At 37.2% G+C, this 20,273-nt stretch overlaps 1 protein-coding gene across 7 annotated transcripts in view; it reads left to right on the top strand.

Moving 5' to 3' along the window:
* The window catches only part of USP15 (ubiquitin specific peptidase 15), a 144,391-nt gene that overhangs the window by 26,100 nt on the left and 98,018 nt on the right, over nucleotides 1-20,273 (top strand). For 4 of the 7 annotated variants that reach the window (XM_002823463.4, XM_002823464.4, XM_009247970.3 and 1 more), the window contains exons 2-3: nucleotides 7,703-7,830; nucleotides 16,339-16,469. In XM_002823463.4, the coding sequence (XP_002823509.1) occupies nucleotides 7,703-7,830; nucleotides 16,339-16,469 (259 nt within the window). Of the gene's footprint in view, nucleotides 1-7,702; nucleotides 9,790-10,435; nucleotides 12,374-16,338; nucleotides 16,470-18,254; nucleotides 19,648-20,273 lie in introns of those variants that run through there. The other 3 variants (XR_010135785.1, XR_008511957.1, XM_054527329.1) reach the window with 3 other exon arrangements.

Consider the following 20,273-nt stretch of genomic DNA (forward strand, 5'->3'; position numbering starts at 1 on the left):
CTCAAAGAACTAAAAATAGAAATACCATTCGCTCAGCAGTCCCATTACTAGAAAATAGATCATTCTACCAAAAAGACACTTGCACTCATATGTTTGTCACAGTACTATTCACAATAGTAAAGACATGGAATCAACCCAGGTGCCCATCATTGGTGGACTGGATAAAGAAAATGTGATACATGGCCGGGCATGGTGGCTCATGCCTGTAATCCCAGCACTTTGGGAGGCTGAGGCGGGCGGGTCACCTGAGGTCGGGAGTTCGAGACCAGCCTGACCAACATGGTAAAACCCCGTCTCTACTAAAAATACAAAATTAGCCAGGCAAGGCGGCGCATGCCTGTAATCCCAGCTACTCGGAAGGCTGAGGCAGGAGAATCGCTTGAACCCGGGAGGTGGAGGTTGCGGTGAGCTGAGATCACACCATTACACTCCAGCCTGGGCAACAAGAGTGAAACTCTGTCTCAAAAAAAAAAAAAAGTGATACATATATACCATGGAATACTGTGCAGCTATCAAAAAGAATAAAATTATATCCTTTACAGCAACATGGATGCAGCTGGAGGCCATTATTCTAAGCAAATTAACACAGATACAGAAGACCAAATACTGTGTGTTCTCACTTATAAGTAGGAGCTAAACATTGGGTAAAGACGAACACAAAATTGAGAACAGTAGACACTGGGGATTCCAAAAGAGAAGAGGGAGAGAGGGGAGTAGCGGTTGAAAAACAACCTCTAGGGTACTGTATTTGCTACTGGGCAACAGGATCATTAGAAGCCGAAACCTCAGCATCACGCAATATACCCATGTAACAAACCTGCATATGTACCCCCTGAATCTAATATTTAAAATAAAATTTAAAATTTTTTTAAAACGAATTTATGATATAAAAATAAATTTTAAAAATCTGTGTTTTTTGCCCACGTTTAAATGAGTTTTTTTTGTTGCCATTGTTGTTATTGAGTAGTTTGAGTTCCTTGTAAATTCTGAATATTAGTCCTTTGTTGGTGGCATAGATTACAGATGTTTTCTCCCATTGTTAGGTTGTCTGTTCACTCTCAATTATTTCCTTTGCTGTACAGAAGTTTTTCAGTTAAACTAAGTCACTTTTGTCTATTTTTGTTTTTTGTTGGATTTGTTTTTGAGATGTTAGTCATAAATTCTTTGTGTAGGCCAGTGAACAGAGAGTTTTTCCTAGGTTTTTTTTAGGACTTTTATAAAAGTTTCAAGATCTTGAATACACCTTGCATTAATTTTTGTTGTTGTTGTTTTTCGACCTTGAGTTAAATATTTTATATAGTGAGAAGTAGGGGTCCAGTTTCATTCTTCTGCATGTGGCAATCCAGTTTTTCCTGCACCATTTATTGAATAGGGTCTCCTTTCCCAGTGAATGTTTTTGTCAGCTTCGTTGAAGATCAGTTGGCAAAGATATGTGGCTTTATTTCTGGGCTCTCTATTCTGTTCCATTGATCTGTGTGTCTGTGTTTGTACCAGTACCATGCTGCTTTGGCTACTATAACCTTGCAGTTTAATTTGAAGTTGGGTAATGTGATGCCTCCAGCTTTGTTCTTTTTGCTTAGGATTACTTAATCTGTTGAGATTCTTTTTCTTTATTTGAGTTTTAGAATTGTTTTTTCTAATTCAGTGAAACGTGATGTTGGTATTTTGATAGAAATTACATTGAATCTGTAGATTGCTTTGGGCGGGGGAGTATGAGTTATTTTAACATTATTGATTCTTCTGATCCATCAGCATGGGATGTTGTTCCACTTACTTGTGTCATCTACAGTTTCTTTCATCAGTGTTTCGTAGTTTTCCTTATAGAGGTCTTTCACCTCCTTGATTAGATGTATTCCCTGGCATTTTACTTTTTTTTGGTAGCTTTGGTAAATGAAACTGACTTTGATTTGGTTCTCAGCTCGATTGTTACTAGTGTATAAAATTGCTTCTGGTTTTTGTAAGTTGATTTTGTATGGTGAAACTTAGAGTTCATTTCTCAAAGAAGTCTTCGTGGAATCTTTAGGGTTGTCTAGGTATAAGATGATATTGTCAGCAAACAGAGATAACTTGGCTTCCTCTTTTCCAACTTGGATGACTTATTTCTCTTGCCTGTTTTCTGGCTGTGACTTTTAGTACTATATTGAATCAGAGTGTGTAAGTGGGCATTTTTGTCTTGTTCCCATTTTTAGCAGGAATGCTTTCAACTTTTCTCCATTCGTATGATATTGGCTGTAGTTTCGTTGTATGTGACTTTTATTATTTTGAGATATGTTCCTTCTGTGCCTAGTTTGTTGCAGGTTTTTATCATGAGATGTTGAATTTTACCAGATGCTGTTTTTGCATCTATTGAGATTATTATCTGGTTTTTGTTTTTAATTTTGTTTAGGCGGTGAATTGCATTTATTGATTTGCATATGTTGAACTTTCTTTGCGTGCCTGGAGTAAAACCCACTTGATCATGGTGTATTATCTTCTCGAACGCTGTTGTATTCAATTTGCTAATATTTTCTTGAGGAATTTTGCATCTATATTCATCAGGAGATATTGATCTGTAGTTTTCTTTATTTGATGAGTCCTTGTTTGACTTTGGTATCCAGGTGACACTGGCCTTGTAGAATTAGAAAGAGAAGATTCCCTCTACTATTTTGGAACAGTTTCAGTGGGATTGGTACAAGTTCTTTGTGTGTCTGGTAGTATTCAGCTCTGAATCTGTCCTCTCCTGAGCTTGTTGTTGTTGTTATTCTTGTTGTTGTTGTTGGGAGATTTTCGTCTTACTGACTTAATCTTAGTACTCATTATTGGTCTGTTCAGGGTTTCCAGTTCTTTCTGGTTCAGTACAATCTTGGGAGGTTATAAGTTTCCAGGTGTTTACCCACTTCTCTAGGTTTTCTAGTTTGTGCATGTAGTGATGCTCATAGTAGTCTCTGATGACCTTTTGTATTTCTGCAGTATCAGTTATAATATCTTTTTTATTTCTGATTGTGTTTATTTGAATCTTCTCTCTTCTTGGTTAGTCTAGCTAGCAGTCTGTCTGTTTTGTTTCTCTTTTCAAAGAACTAACTTTTCATTTCATTGATCTTTTTGTATTGTATTTTTGGTCTCAGTGTCACTTACTTTTCCTCTGATTTTTATGTCTTTTCTTCTGTCAACTTTGGGTTTAGTTCTTGTTTTTCTGTTTCATTGGGTGTGACATTACGTTGTTAATTTGTGTGTGTGTGTGTGTGTGTGTGTGTGTGTGTGTTTTTAGACAGCAGTATAAACTTTCCTCTTAGCACTGCTTTTGCTGTATCCCAGAGGTTTGGTATGTTGTATCTCCTTTTTCATTCATTTAAACATTTTTTAAAATTTTCATGTTAATTTTGTTGTTGACCCAAAGATCATTCAGGAACATGTTACTGAATTTCCATGTATTTGTATAGCTTCAAGAATTCCCCCTTGGGATTGATTTCTAGCTTTATTTCACTGTGGTTTAAGAAGATACTTGATATGATTTCAATTTAAAAAAAAAAATTTTAAGACTTGTTTTGTGGCATACCATATGGCCTATTTTGGAGAATGTTTCATGCATGATGAAAAGAATGTATATTCTGCTATTTGGGGGTAGAATGTTCTGCAAATGTCTGCCAAATACATTTAGTTTAGAGTCCAATTTAATTCTGGTGTTTCTTTGTTGGTTTTGTGTCCTGATGATCTGTCTAGTCCTGTCAGTGGAATATGGAAGTCCCCTACTATTATTGTATTGCTGTTTATATCTTTTCTTAGGTCTAGTAATATTAGTTTTATGAATCTGGGTTTGGGTCCTCTGGTGTTGGGTACATATATATTTAGGATTGTTATATCTTTCTATTGAATCGATCCCTTTCTCATTATAATAACTTTGTATTTTTTTTTACTGTTTTTGATTTAAAGTCGACTTTATCTGATCTAAGTATAGCTACTCCTACTTGTTTTTGGTTTCCATTTGCATGGAGTATCTTTTTGCACCTCTTTCTTCAGTCTGTAAGTTTCTTTACCACTAAGGTGAGTTTATTGTAAGCAGCATATAGTTGGATCTTGTTTTCTAAATTCGTCCTGCCAATCTTTATCTTTTAAGTAGAGCATTTAACCCATTTATGTTTAAGGTAAATATTGACATGTGAGGTTTTATTCCTCTAGTAATGTTAATTGTTATCACATTGCTTTGTAGTTTCATTGGTGTAATTATTTTACAAGACCTGTGGATTTTTTACTTTCTTACATTTTTATGATGGCAAGTATTGACACTTCGTTTCCATGTTTAGACCTCCCTTGATCATTTTTGTAGAGCCAGTCTAGTGATGACAGATTCCCTCAATGATTGTTTTTCTAGGAAAGACTTTATATCTCCTTTATTCCTGAAGCTTTTTCTAGCAGGATACAAATTTTCAGGTTGACAGTTTTTTTTTTCTTTAAGCCTATTTTGAAAATAGAATCCCAGTCTCTTCTGACTTGTAAGTCATCTGCCAGGAAGTCTGCTGTTAGTCTGATGGAGTTTCCTTTGTAGGTGACCAAATGCTTTTCTCTTGCTGAGACCACACACAGTCTGATGACTCTATGTCATGGTGAGGCCCTTCTTGCAATGTTTTTTTCTGGGTTTCATTGAGCCTCTTATTCTGGATGTCTAGATCTCTTGCTGGACAAGAGAAGTTGGTTTTCCAAAGTTTTTGCTTTCTTTTCTTTTCTTTCTCAAGAATACCTACAATTCCTAGGTCCAGACATTTTAATGTAGTCTCCTACTTCTCAAAGGCTTTGTTCATCTTTAACATTCTTTTTTCTTTCTTCAAAAGACCTGGCTTTATGTTCTGAGATTGTTTATTCTCCTTGGTCTAGTTTATTGTTGAAGCTTTCATCTGTATTTTGTAAATCCTTCAGTGAATTTTTTATTTTCAAAAGATTTCATTTATATCCTTAATTGATTTTCTGTTTCTTTGTGTTGGTTTTTCACATTTTCCGTGAATCTCATTGAGCATCCTTAAAAATCAATATTGTGAATTACTTAGCATTTCAGTAATGTTAGTTAGGATTTATTGCTAGAGAGTTAGTGTGATCCTTTGAGGGTATTGTAACACCCTGTTTTTTCAAACTTCCAGAATTATTACACTGGTTCTTTCTCATCTGGAAAAACACATTTCTCAGTTTGAATTAATTTTCGTTTGAACGAGACTGTTTTCCCTTGAGGATGCGACTGTAATGTATGTTGAATAGGGTCATTTGGCTTTGCTTCTGGGTGCTTTTAGTGGCAAAGACTCTATATGAATTTCCTGGTTTTAGATAGCCTTTGGTGGCTTTCTCAAACATCGGGTGTGATAGTGGTATACTTGGCTTGTGAACAGGCTCACAGCCTCCTGTAGAGTCAGGGTAGCAGAGGTCTCAAGAAGTGTATGTTGTTCCCAAATTGTGTGCATTTATGTTACCAGATTTTATATTAGGTTGTGCATTTCACCTCCAGGCCAGTAAGTAGCATTTGCAGTTATGAGTCAGCTTCAGTGGTAACAGTGGGGTTTACGCTTGACCTTTGTTTGCCAGGGAAAGCTCAGATATTCTGATGACTGGCAGAGGCACCAGCCCTGACAAGGGTGGCAGGGGAGAGGGGAGTCATTGGGCCACTGGTAAAATGCACTGAGGTCTCTTGTGGAAAGGGATGCGGGGGGGGGGGGTGTGGGCTGGGTGATGAGCTGTCTTAGCACCCTGGCCTCAGCAGGCAGGAATGTGATGTTTCCCTCTCACACTGCTGTTCTGGTGCTCAGGTTGTTCAGTTCTCTTAGACACTGCTGTTTATCTCCAAACTGCAATGTAGCCTAGAACTACAGGAGATGCCTGCCCCATGGCTTGACAGTACACTTCTGTGCTATCTGGAAATGGGTGCCATGCAGACTCTGCTCCCCATGGCAGGACCCCTGAAACTCTAGGCAGAGAGTGGGACAGGACCCATCTTTCTCGTGAACCTGAGCCCAGAGGCCACTGCCAATGGAGCTGCAGTTGCCCCTCACAGCTTCAGATAGCCTGCCCTCTGGTTTCTTGTGCCAGCTTCCCATGGGAGCAGCAATGACTGTGTCTGCAGCAGTGGGTGGAGGGGGAGGAGAAGTCCCCTTCTGTATGTCTGGGCTTAAGCACAGAGGCCACTTGGCCAGTGGTACAGGACCTTACTCCTCACTTGGAGTGCTGAGCAGAGTTTGTGTCTCTGTGTCTCTGCCAGGAGCAGGCATTCACTTGCAGCCCCAAGCAGGGAGCTCTTGGGGGGCGCTGGAAAATGCATGCTTTGGTTTCCTTTGTCCCAGAGGCTGTCCCTTTGGTGCACTGCACTTTTCCTTCCCTTAAAAGTAGCACTCCTTGTGGGATAGATTATTGGGAACCCTGCAGCACCCCTGGGTCTAACTAGCACTGTGCCACTACTGCCCACTGAGTGGGTTCTGGGGAATGTCAGCAAGAGCTCCCAGGATGTGGAAGCACAAGGGCTGAGGTTCCCTGGGCAAGATAAAGTCCCCTGATGGATATGCTCTGACAATGATGCCTTGCCACAGATGCCCGAGTCTAGGATGGTGGGAAGGTGAGCAACCCAGCGTGAGCTTGCAGTCTGGTGTAACACCCTCAAGAAATCCCTACCCTTACCACTGTCTGGGTTTGAGAGAGCAGAGGAGCTTTCCCATAGATCGCATACTAGCACTCTGCCACAGGAATGAAGGATCCCAAACACTCGCTTACCCTTTCCATGCAACACCAAGTCCCTTGGGGCTCCCAGCCACTCTTTTTTGGCCTCTCACTTCCTTCTTTTTCTATGCCTAAATTTTTTCTGTGATTTTTGTGTCCTAGTATTCTCTCTCTGATATTCTGTTAGAGCTGCGATTATGTGTTTGTAATTTTGGTTCTTTTTTCTTTTTTGAGACCAAGCCTCTCTCTGTCACCCAGGCTGGAGTGCAGTGGTGCGATCTCGGCTCACTGCAACCTCTGCCTCCCAGGTTTAAGCAATTCTCCTGCCTCAGCCTCTTGAGTAGCTGGGGTTACAGGCACCTACCACCATGCCTCCCAATTTTTGTATTTTTAGTAGAGACGGGGTTTCACGATGTTGGCCAGGCTGGTCTTGAACTCCTGACCTCAACTGATCCACCCACCTCAGCCTTCCAAAGCGCTGGGATTACAGGCGCAAGCCACCACACCCAGCTGTAATTTTGGTTCTTTTTTCTGAAGAGAACTGGAACTTGATGTCTCTAGTCAGCTATCTTGAACCTCTCTCTCTGATTATAATTATTATAATTAACCTTGCAACCCTTGATAACTGGTTTCCTTTACCTCCAAAACACACAATAAAGTACATAAAATTATTTGCAAGCTTCTTGTAAAACAACCATTTTTTCTATTTACCATATTGCATTTTTAAATTTATTTTGACAAATTCTTATGATTATTTCCATTTTCATTCAATTGAGAAGCATTTTCTTGAATACATATATTTGTATTTTTATGTCAGTATTTGTCATCAAGTAGTATATATTTATAGAACAATAGGAATAATACTTTATACAATTGAAGTCTTGTCTTTCTAATACTAAGGGGCATTACAGTTTTCAAATATCCTTTGAAGTAGATATGTCTTTTAATATAAAAGGAAATATCAAAAAATAGATGGCTCTTTTACTGTTCCTGTATTTTCAGGTATTTTCCTTAACCAATTTCTTTTATTTTTTAGGTACCTAGTCGATAGTCGCTGGTTCAAACAGTGGAAAAAATATGTTGGCTTTGACAGTTGGGACAAATACCAGATGGGAGATCAAAATGTGTATCCTGGACCCATTGATAACTCTGGACTTCTCAAAGGTCATTATTTTCTTCCTTCAGTCAAGTTGTAAATGTGTTAAATTTCATTATATAAATGTCAGTGAGTTGAATATGGAAAATGTTAGTGCAAATAAGTTGATAAAGTTTTGCATTACAGATTTGACCTAATGAACTTATTATTCTAATTAGTTATTAAAAATTTTGCTATTGTTCTGTATGACAAGTTTTGTTTTTCATTTATGATGTAATAAGGTTTTATTGTTGTTTAAACCCTTAAATGAAGAATCTGATTTCTTCATTTAAAGATTTCATTATTAAGTAATCATTATTTAATGATTATTTATTACTAAATAATAGGACTGATTATTTGTTATTAAATAGTAATTAAAGACTGATTATTTTGAGAAATGCTATGTCACATATTTTTTTTCCTAGTGGACACATGACATTTTTTAAAATTTGAGGAATAATCATATATGCTTACATTCTTAAATTTTTGCATTAGCTTTCTACAACCCTCACTACTTGCCAGTCCTTCTGTATACCTCTTATTATGGGTAAAGGGAACAAAACATAAGTACCAGAACTTCCATTTCTAACAGCGGTTCTCAAAACACTGGATATCAGGCAACGGAAAACAGTGATCCTTGAGAGTTGCGAAACAAAATAGGTAAGCCCTCCAGCTGCCTTCAGTTTACTGCATTAAAAGAGATTTCCAAGACACAACATGGGAAGATGAAACCCGTGCAGACCCTTACTATCTCCCTTAGTTGAGGAAACAGAGTTTCCCTTAGTTGAGGAAAACCAAGGCTACAAGAGTCCAGGAAAATACCAGAAAGTAGTGAGTAGCTCAGAGAGAGAGAGAGAGAGAGAGACCTAGACCCCCCATAGGGTTGCTCTTAAGTCTTCAACTATTAATCAGCACTTTGCATATGAGAAAACTGCCCAAGGCCAGACAAGGTACCCCTGAAAAGAAGGAACAATCATCGAGGCTAATATAGGATTGGGAATCATTTGTGTTCTCAGCAGCCAGAGTGGAAAACCACATAATTTAGAGTAGACTTCTGAGAACAGTTTTACTTATGTAATAGGGTGAAATTAATTTTCCTGCTCTGCTAACCTGAAAGCATCAAACTATTTCCAAGAAACTTAACTGCATTTCAGAATAAAACTTGAGTATTTATAAGAATACAAAAATATCCAGCATACAAAAATATAAAATTTATAATGGCTTGGATCTGACCAAATATTACCTGGCATGTGAAGAAGCAGGAAAATATGATCAATAATGACAAGCAATGTCAATCTTAAAAACAAATCTCCCCCACAAGACATGGAAAAAATTAATAAAGAACAGATGAGACATATACAAAATTAAAAGTTGCTAGATTGAAACCCAGCTCTATGAATAATCACATTAAATGTAAACACCTCAACTAAAGGTAGTGACGGTGAGATTAGATTAAAAAGTTAAAAACCAGCTATCAACTGCCTACAAGAAACTCACTTTAAATGCAAGAACACAGATAGATTAAAAGTAAGATATGGAAAAAGATAACACCAGGCAGTGGTAAGCAAGACTAACCCCCAGTGATCCTCACTCTTATATAATACTCTCCCCTTTGAGTGTAGGTGAAACCTGTAAATAGGATGAAGATATCACTCTTCTGATTATGTTATGTGGCAAAAAGAGACTATCCTGGTGAACGTAATCTAATCACACATACCCTTTAAAAGCAGACAGTTTTCTCTGTCTGATGGCAAAAGAATTCAGAGATGCATGAAAGAGAGTCAATATGTCATTGCTGGTTTGAAGTTGGAAGGAATCGTGAGATGCAAGGCAGGCAGCCTCTAGGAACAGAGAGTGGCCTCAGGTTGACAGCCATCAAGGAAACGGGAACCTCAAACTCACAACCATGAGTAACTGAATTCTGCCAACAACCTGAATGGGCTTGGAAGCAGATTCTCCCTCAGACCTTCAGATAAGAGCCCAGCAAGGTTGGTATCTTGACTTCAGCCTTGTAAAACCCTAAGCACAAATCCATTTGGGTCCTCCTTAACTACTGACCCACAGAACTGTGAACTAATAAATCGGTGATGTTTAAGCCACTATGGTAATTCATTATGCAACAGTGGAAAACTAATACACATGCTAACACTGTTTTTTAAAAAGCCGGAGACATTAAGTTTCAGAATAAAGAACATTATCAGGGATAGAAGGTCACTTTATAATGACTAATGGGATGGTATAGTTCATCAAGAGAATATAGTAATCCTAAATATATACTTACCTAATGACATAACTTGAAAATATGTGAAGAAGAGTGATGTCAGCAGGATGATAGAATAGAAAGTCTCAGCCCGCAACCCCCAACAGAAACACTGAAGTAACAATGGACCAGACTATCTTTATGAGAAACCCAAGATCCAGTTAAGAATTTGTAGTACTTCAGATGAGCACAAAACTGAGAACAACAACATTGAAATGAGTAAGAACAATTTTATTTTGCCCACATCAGCCCCTCCTCCAAGGAGTCTTAGCTTAGTCTCAAGAGAGATTGTCTCAGATCAGGACCTCTCCCTTGGGGGGAAAACTACCCAACAGGCCAGTTTTCTAAAAAAAAATTTTTATCACCTTACACAGAGTGCTGATGGAACCAGCATAGTTCTTATGCCTGGGGGCAGTTAACAGAGGAAAAGGGGTAGGTGGTTGCTGCAGCTGGAAGGCTCTGAGAGATTGAGAGAAGGCTAAGAACCTGAGGCTTCTCTCCCAGGAAGGAAGGAGAGGAGTGGGGGCATCCTGAACTGCCCATGCCTTTCAGTGTGCTGCTTGAGGGGCCAGTTTCTGTCATGCCTCATTGTACCAGAGAGCTGACATAGTTCAAATAACTGGGGGAAGTTAAAAACAAAAGAAAAGGGATAGGTGGCTTGCTGCAGCTGCCACAACCCTGTAATATTAGGAGAAGACATAGAACCTGAGACTTGTCTTCCAGGGAAGAGGAAAAGGAGTGGAGTGTTACCTCCAGTGTTCCAGTCTTTCAGGGTACTGCTTGAAGGACTGATTTCTGTCTTATCTTACCCAGTGTGCTAATGGAACTGGCAGAGTTTGGTGGGGGCAGATAGGAACAAAGGAAAAGGGGCAAGTGGCTTGCTGCACTCAGCACAGCTCTACAAGATTTGAGAAGGCAGAGAACTCAAGGAAGAGGGAGACAAGTGGGATGTGCCTCTAATGTTCTGGTCTGTGGTATGATGTAGTAAGATACCAGAAGGAGGAAGAGATTATGGGCTCCTGAAAAAAAAGGAAATCAACAATCTTCTAATTAGGAATCTACATGCACAAGTACAGAAAAGATGTATCCACAAAAAAAGTTTGAGATGTTCTCAGAATCTCTAGCCAGGCTTTATGGGTGGAAGTGAAGCTATTTGCCTTTCAAAGCCAGTTAATAAAGACTGGGAGAGATGGCTGTTTCTTCAGTTGCGCAAACACCTGTGCAAAGCTACAAGAACTCAATCAGAGAAACGTGACACAAAAAAACAAAATCTCCAGAAACTGACCCTAAAGAAATAGAGATAAATTGCCTGACAGAGAATTCAAAATAATTCTTATAAAGCTCACTGAGTTACAAGAAAACATAGACAACTTTACAAACCCAGAAAAATAAAAATTCACAAAATTAGAATATCAACAAGGAGCTAGAAATTATGAAGAACCAAACAAATTTTGGAATACGATAACTGAAAAATTCACTAGAGGTCTTCAACAGCAGATTTGATCAAGTAGATGAGTTGGCAAACTTGTAGACGGATCATTTGAAATTATCCAATCAGAGGAATAAAAATAATAAAAAAGAGTAAAGGAAGTCCAAGTGACTTATGGGACACCATCAAATGAACCAATTTGTGTGTATGGAAGTTCCAGAAGGAGGAAAGTGAGAGGGGCAGAAAGCATATTTAAAGACATACTGGCTGAGGCCAGGTGTAGTGGCTCACACCTGTAATCCCAGCACTGTGGGAGGCCAAAGTGGACGGATCACATGAACACAGGAGTTCGAGATCAGCTCAGGCAACATGGTGAAACCTTGTCTCTAGAAGAAATACAAAAAAAATAATCCAGCCAGTCGCGGTGGCTCACACCTATAATCCCAGCACTTTGGGAGGCCGAGGCAGGAGGATCACAAGGTCAAGAGATCAAGACCATCCTGGCCAACATGGTGAAACCCCGTCTCTATTAAAAATACAAAAAACTAGCTGGGTGTGGTGGCGCACACTTGTAGTCCCAGCTACTCAGGAGGCTGAGGCAGGAGAATCGCTTGAACCTGGGAGGCAGTGGTTCAGCGAGCTGAGATCATCCTACTGCACTCTAGCCTGGCGACAGAGCAAGACTCCATCTCAAAAAAATAAAATAACATAATCTGTGGGTGGTGGCATACACTTGTAGTCCCAGTACTTGGGAGGCTGAGGTGAGAGGATTGCTTCAGCCCAGGAGACAGAGGTTGTAGTGAGCCGAGATCGTACCACTGCACTCCAGCATGGGTGACCGGGTAAGACCCTGTCTTGCAAAAAAAAAAAAAAAAAAAAAGAATTAATGAAATAATGGCTGAAACTTCCTGAAACTGGGAAGGGAAATTGGACATCTACATTCACGAAGCCCAAAGAATTGAACAACACTGTTAATCAACTTGATCTAATTGAATTTTGTAAAACATTCCTCGTACCCATTAGGAATCACACCCTATCCCTTCTTTGCTGCCACCCCCTGCTCTAGACAACTACTAATCTCCTTTGTCTGTATGGATTTGCTTATTCTGGACATCTCATATAAATGGAATCATACAATATGTGTGTTTTTTTGTTTTTTTTTTTTTTATTTTTTGAGATGGAGTCTCACTCCGTTGCCCAGGCTAGAATCTCAGCTCACTGCAACCTCCGCATCCCAGGTTCGAACGATTATCCTACCTCAGCCTCCCGAGTAGCTGGGATTACAGGTGCGTGCCACCACACCTGGCTGATCTTTGCATTTTTAGTAGAGACGGGGTTTCACCATGTTGGCCAGGCTGGTCTCTGAACTCCTGACCTCAGGTGATCCATCTGCCTCAGTCCCCCAAAGTACTGGGATTACAGGTGTTAGCCACTGTGCCCGGCCCAATACGTATTCTTTTATGTTTGTCTTCTTTTATTTAGGACAGCACAATGTTTTCGTGTTTTATCCATGTTGCCGCATGAATCAGTACTTGATTTCTTTTTATAGATGAATGATTTCTACTGAATGGTACCACGTTTACTTTATGCACTCATCAGTTGATGGACATTTGAGTTTTTACTTTTTGGCTCTTCTGGATATTGTTGCTATGAACATTCATGTAAAAGTTTTTGGGTAGATACATGTTTTCCTTTCTAATGGGTAGATACCTAGACATGAAATTGTTGGGTCTTTTTAAACTTCATTGTTTAACTATTTTAGGAACTGTTAGACTGTTTTTCCAAAGTCATTGCATCATTTTACATCGTTGCTGGCAGTGTATGAGGATTCATTGCTTCACATTATTGCCAACACTTGTTCTTGTCTGTCCTTTTTATTATAGCTGTCCAAGTGGGTGTGAAGTGGTATCTCGTTGTGATTTTTGACGTGCATTTCCCTAGTGATTAATGATGATAAGTTCTTTTTTTGCGTGCTTGTTATATATCTTTTTTAGTGAAATATCTATTCAGATCCTGTGCCTGTTTTTAACAGAGTTGTCTTTTCATTGTTGTATTTTCAGAGTTTGTTATTTATTTAGGTTGCTAGACCCTTATCAGATGTACGATTTGCAAAAATTTTTTCTTATTCTGTTGGCTTTTTATTTTCTTGATGGTGACCTTTGAAGCACAAAAGTTTTTTAATTTTAAGTCCAATTTGCCTTTTTTTCTTTGTTGCTTGTGCTTTTGGTGTCAGAAAGCATTGCTGAAACCAAGGTTGCGAAGATTTATGTAAGATTTATACTTACATTTTCTTCTACGAGTTTTATAGTTTTGGCTGTTAAATTTACACCATTCGTCTACTTTAAGTTAGTTTTGTATATGGTGTGCGATAGTGTTCTAACTTCATCCTTTTGCATGTGGATATTGAGTTGTCCAGTAAGCTTTTTAATAGAAAAGGATAAGCTGATCCAAAAATTCATGTGGAAATTCAAATGACAGAATGGCTGAAACAACTTTGAATTTTAAAATAAAATCATAGAAGTTAACACTATTTGATTTCAATCCTTATTTTAAAGCTGTAATAATAAATATAGTTGATACTGACATAAAGACAAATACATCAATTGACCAGATTAGAGAATCCAGAAATAGATCTACACATATATAGTCGTTCAGCTTTAGAAAAAGGTAAAAGAGGAATTCGCTGGCAAAAGGATAGTCTTTTAAACAAATGCGGCTTGAGTATTACTCAAGTATTTGGCTTGAGTATCTGTTTGCAAAAAACTGAACTTTGATGCATACGTGGCACTGTATACAATATTAATCCAAAATGGACTATAGACCTAAATGTAAAAACTAAAACTTTTAGGAAAAAGTCTTTGTGATGTTGTATTAGCCAAAGTTTTCTTGGATATGATTCAAAAGCAAGGTTGATAAAAGAAAAAAATGTAGTTGTGTCTCATCAGTAACAAAAGCTTCTTTAAATGACACTGTTAAGAGAAAGAAAAGAGAAGCCACAGTGTGGGAGAAAATATTTACAATCATGTAGCTGATAAAAGACTTGTTTGTAGAATATACAGTTTTTAAAACTTATTTTGAAGAAAACATAAAGCCCAATGGAAAAAGTAGGCAGAAGATTTGAACACATAATTCACCAAAGAAGATACAGGTTTCAAAAAGCCACGTGCAAAAATGCTCAACATAATTCATATTAGAGAAATGAAGATTAAAACCACAATGAGAAAACTGATCCATACCAAGTGTTGGCAAGATTGTAGAGGAAGTAGAACTCTCATACACTGTTTCTATCGATGTCATATCATAAAAGCACTTCAGAAAACAGTCTGGCAGTTTCTTAACAAGTTAGACATACATTTATTATAGAGCCCAGTCATTCCACTCCTAGGTATTTACCCAAAATAAATTAAAGCATTTTATCCATATGACTGATTGTACACAAATGGTCATACAGTGTTATTTGTAATAGAAAAAGTTGTGAACAGCTCCAATGCCCATCAACACCTGAATGGATAAACAAAATGTAGCATATCCATACAATGAAATCCCACTCAGCAATTAAAAGAAGTTAAGTATTGATATGTAAAAACATGGATAGATCTCAAAATAATTACATGGCATGAACGAAGCCAAACAAAAAAGAGGACATACTATTTTTATGTAAGACTCTAGAAATTACAAACTCGTCTATACTAACAGAAAGCAAGTACTGTTTTCACGTACAAGTCTAGAAAATGCAAAGTAGGCTATAGTTGCAAAACGCAGAATAAGTAACATTCTCTTAATCTCTCAGGTTTTTTCTTGCTTCTTGATTTGTATTGTTTATATCTTATTGGGAATAGTGTGTTCTCATTATTGAAATGCTACCAAGAACAATTTTGCTTTCCGTATCTGTTAATTAAGACTAAGTTAGGACAAGAAAAATCTCCATTAAGTTGGATATAACTCAGTGAGATATTTCTGTTCCTCTTTCTGCATTTTAAAAATTCAGATGGACAGATAACAAGTCTCAGATTAGGACTATGATGTAGGTATGGTTCCAGAAATTTCTTCTAGATCTGTGGCCTGTCTTGTACTAAATTTTTTTAGTCTAACTAGAAATTTGAAAGTGGACTGTGAATTAGAACCACATCTGAAGAATTACCTCCATTTTAGATCTTGGGAGAAATCCAGATTGTGGGCCTTCTGGAATAATGAAGTGGTTCACAAGATGCCCATTTGTGATTTCTGTCATGGTTCCAAGCCCATGTGTCTTGGTGTCATTGTAAAAGGTTGTTGATTTGCTTCTGAATTTCCTACAAAGACTGATGCTAGAATGAATATTGTTACCATGTGAGGGATCTCTGCTACTCAAAATATGTGGGAAACACTCTTTTGTCAAGTCTCTTGACTAACAGTTACTCCATAGTATTTTTTAAAGAACCTAATAAAAGAATTATGTTTTTAAATATTGCTTTTTGATTTATGGTACAAACTGAAAGTTTTAAAGCAATAGTTTATTTTGAAATATGTGTGGCAGGCTTGTCCAACCTGCAGCCCATGGGCTGCACACTGCCCAGGATGGCTTTGAATGCAGCCAAACACACATTTGTAAACTTTCTTAAAACATTATGAGATTTTTTTAAGCTCATCAGCTATTGTTAGTGTTACAATTCTTCCAGTATGGCCCAGAGAAGCCCAAAAATTGGACACCCCTGATGTAAGGGAGCTGAATTGCTTTAGAGCTTAAAACTTGTTTTAAATACTTAAATTAGCCTTCATGAATTTAATTTGTAATGTGTCCAACCAAAGTATTTAGAGTTAGGTACTACTGTTTTTTTATGTGTTGAGTTTATTTTTTTTCTTTTGCAGATGGTGATGCCCAGTCACTTAAGGAACATCTTATTGATGAATTGGATTACATACTGTTGCCAACTGAAGGTTGGAATAAACTTGTCAGCTGGTACACATTGATGGAAGGTCAAGAGCCAATAGCACGAAAGGTACATTTTAATAATAACTGACTATAAATATTATTTTTCTTGATTAGTTCACATTTTATTATTAATTCAATAAATTGTGAAGTTTTATTACTTATCTTAGAGAAAAAGCCAGCAAAATTACCGTACACTGTGTTACAATAATGGCAAGTAACATGTTAAGAGGGTCTACTTATGCTAGCCACTATTGTAAGTATGTATTATTGATTAATCCTCTATAGAGAGAGAAAACTCTATAAGGTAAGTAGTAGGAAATGAGGATAAAAAGTTAGGATCTAGTTATTTTAGAAAGTCATATCAGGATACAGACTTTGGCAACCTGATCCTGTTTTCTGTGCTGCACTGTTTTTGATAAAACAATTCGAAAACAATGAAGAAACTAAAAGTTGAAGCAATGTTTTTTGGAACATAAAGATTTTTTAAACTTGAAAATGTAGATTTTTTTCCATATCCTTTAACATTTTAAAATTGTAGTCTAGAAACATTAAGAATAACCAATTTCCTTTTTTTAGGGAACTAAAAAGCAATAAGTAAGGGTGTTGCTATAGTAGAATACCAAATATGCAAGGTAAATGAGTGAACCTTACACATATATTTGATCATTTATTGTGGGAGGAGTGGGAGGCTGAGAAGGGACCAAAATCTCTTGGCATAATTTTGTATCTGGTTTGGGTCCCCCAACCCTCCCCCCATCCCCTGCCACATAGAAACAATTAAAAAGTTGGATTAGGTAACATAAGTGTAAAAAAACCTCTACTAGACCTAACTATATTTGAATTTATTTGGAATTGATGCTACAGAGTTACCATGTTAACAATTTGTATTTGTGTATCTATGGTTTTAGGTATATTAGAAGCTAACCTTGGATCTTATTTTCTGAATAGATCTTGAATGTACCCTTTATTTATTTTTGTTTAGTTTTATTCCTTAGTTTCACTCAGCCACTTCGAAATTAGAATTTCTCTCTTGTAGGAATGCCAGCCTTATAGATCTGTGAAATGATCTAGTTGCTTTATCTATAGTTGCTGGAGAATTGAGTGTTTTGATCAAAGGTAGCCTATTTAGCTGTAAAACTGTCTAGAATTATTTCATTTCTAGGATAAAGGAAAATTTGTGCCCAAAATATCTCTAAAGGTATTAAACTGTATTCCTTTAATCTTAATGATACACTTTTTTTTCTTATAAATGTAGCACGTTATACACTGGCAGTCTGCAGTATGATAAACAGATCAACTACCAACTTCATTGCCATTACTCTTTGAAATAGTCCTCATTGAGAGTTCTTGAAACCTGTGTCTAATAACAAAGTAAAATATAATCAAAAATTTCACACAAGTAGAAAGAAAAAACATTGACAAATCTCTTGGGAGACCACATACTTATTTTTAACAAAATGAATGAAATATATTCAACCTGTAAAATAGTTTGCAAATGTTCATGTGCTACATTACATTGCCTGGAGTTCTCATTACAGATGCAATTTCCTACAACATTAAATCTGCAGTAAAATTTAATTAATCACAGTTAAATTTGGGAATTTCATTTGCATTTTCACTGTGCCCCACATGACTGATGCAGGTGGAACTCAAAGAAGTAAATAGACCAGCTTATAGTGTCTGAAGCCCAACTTTGAATGTTACCCATCTCTGGTTGCATTAAAGAATCTAGGATTGGTGGTTCCCCTGGCTATAATGCAGAAACCAAGTTTCTGCATTATACCTCAAAGATCTCTATAATCTTTATAGAGATCTTTATACCTCAAAGATCTCTAAAATGCGTCATTTATAGTGTCAACACTCAAAGAATGGATGAAAAGAAAGCAGGGATATAAGCAGAAAATACAATGGAATCAAAATCCAAGAGAAACAGCAGACCATAGAAACAGACCCATAAGAAACCCAGGTAATTGAGTTATTAGATTTTAGAATAGTGGGCTTATTATGCTAAAAAAAAAAAAAAAAAAAAAAAAGGCAGATGAGTAGTAGGGCAAAACTATTAAAGAAGAAGCAAATAGAATTCTAAAACTAATAATATGGAAATTTTATGGGTTTCATGTTTGGGAATAAAATTATTAGACCAAACAGAACTGAAGAGAAAATTTGTAAACTAAATGATTTGTCAATAGAAAATATAGAGTCTAAAGCTTGGAGAGACAAAAGAATAGAAAATACAGAAAAAAGCTAAGGCATAAATAGAATGCAGTAAGTTTAACATACATACATATAGTTGGAATCTTGGAGAGGAAAGAAAGAGTGGGTAGAACTAATACTAAAGGAGGTAATAGCTGAGAATTTTCCCAAGCTGAGAAAGGTGTCATGCTTTAAATTAAAGAAATGCTATGAATCCCAAACTGAAATAATACAAACAAAACTGTACCTAGTACAAATGTTGAAAAGCAAAGGCAAAAAAATTTCTAATAATAGCCAGAGAAAAAGACATGTTATCTTCAAAATAAGGATAAGACAAAATAATGATTTCTCGAGAAACCATGGAAGCCAGAAAACAATAGACTTTGATATGTTAAAAGAAAATAACTGCCAATATAGGATTCTGTGACTAAGAAAATAATCCTTCAGGGATGAAGGTGAAAAAAGCTATTTTCAAATAAAAACTAATAGAATTTGCTACCTGCAGACGTGTATTAAAGGCACTACAAAATAATCTTAAGAATGGAAGGAAAATTATTCCAGATGAAAGCTTGGAGATGCAGGAAAACAGTGTAAACTGACAAAATGTAAATGTTGTGAGTAAGTCTGAAGATGGACTGTTGAAAACATTAATAATAATTTTTATGGAGTTGAAAATGTGTATAGAATTAACTACACAATAGTGTTAGCATGTAAGTTAAGATAATATTCTCCACTATGTTCCCCAGTGATCCCCAACTCCTCATATCCATATTCTTGGGCACTCCTCTTCCATGTTGTACTGAGGTTGGTCTGTGTGGCCAATAGCATATAGCAGTACTCACGGTACATCACTTTCGAGATTAGGTTATAAAAAAACACCGCGGCTTACATCTTGGGTGCACACGCACTCTAGCTGTCTCTCTTTCTCATTTCTCACTCGGGGAATTCAACTGCATATGGCGAGGACACTCAGGCAGCCTATGGAGAGGCCCACATGGTGAGGAACTGAGATCTCTGGCCAATAGAGAGGAACGGAGGCCTGCAACAACCATGTGAGTGACCTTGGAAGTGGATCCTTTAGTTCTAGTTTAGCTTTCAGACGATTGAAACCCCAGCCATACCTTGAGAGCAACCTCATGAGAAACTCTACACCAAATCAACCCAGTTAAGCTGCTCCCAGATTCTTGACCCTCAGAAACATTGTGAGATAATGTTTGCTGTGTTAAGCTGGTAAATTTTGGGGTAATTTATTATGCAGCAATAGATAACTAATATTAATCTTGGTACCTGTAAATAGGTGCTGATATGAAAACTTGAAATGTGGCATGGCTTTGGAGCTGACAGTGAATAGAAGTTGTCAGAACTTTAGGAGTATCAATGAAAGCTTAAAGGACCTTAAACAAACTGTTAGTAGATTACTAGACTTTGAGATAGCTGCCAGTGAGAACTTAAAGTGAGGAAGGTCTTACTGGAAACTGGTAGAAAGTGGTCTTTGTTATACAGTGGTAGAGTAAGTTTAGCAACATGTTGCCTGCAGTAAACTGAAAGGTTAAAGATAGTATTTAATGAAATTAGAGGTCTGCCAAAGTGTTAAAAGTACTGCCTAGTTTCTTTTTGTGTTGGTTATAGTCAGATGTGAGAGAAGAGAAATACACTAAAGAAAGGATTGTTCAATAAA

This window comes from Pongo abelii, chromosome 10 (genome assembly GCF_028885655.2).
Source record: "Pongo abelii isolate AG06213 chromosome 10, NHGRI_mPonAbe1-v2.0_pri, whole genome shotgun sequence".
In the NCBI taxonomy this organism is placed as follows: Eukaryota; Metazoa; Chordata; class Mammalia; order Primates; family Hominidae; genus Pongo; species Pongo abelii.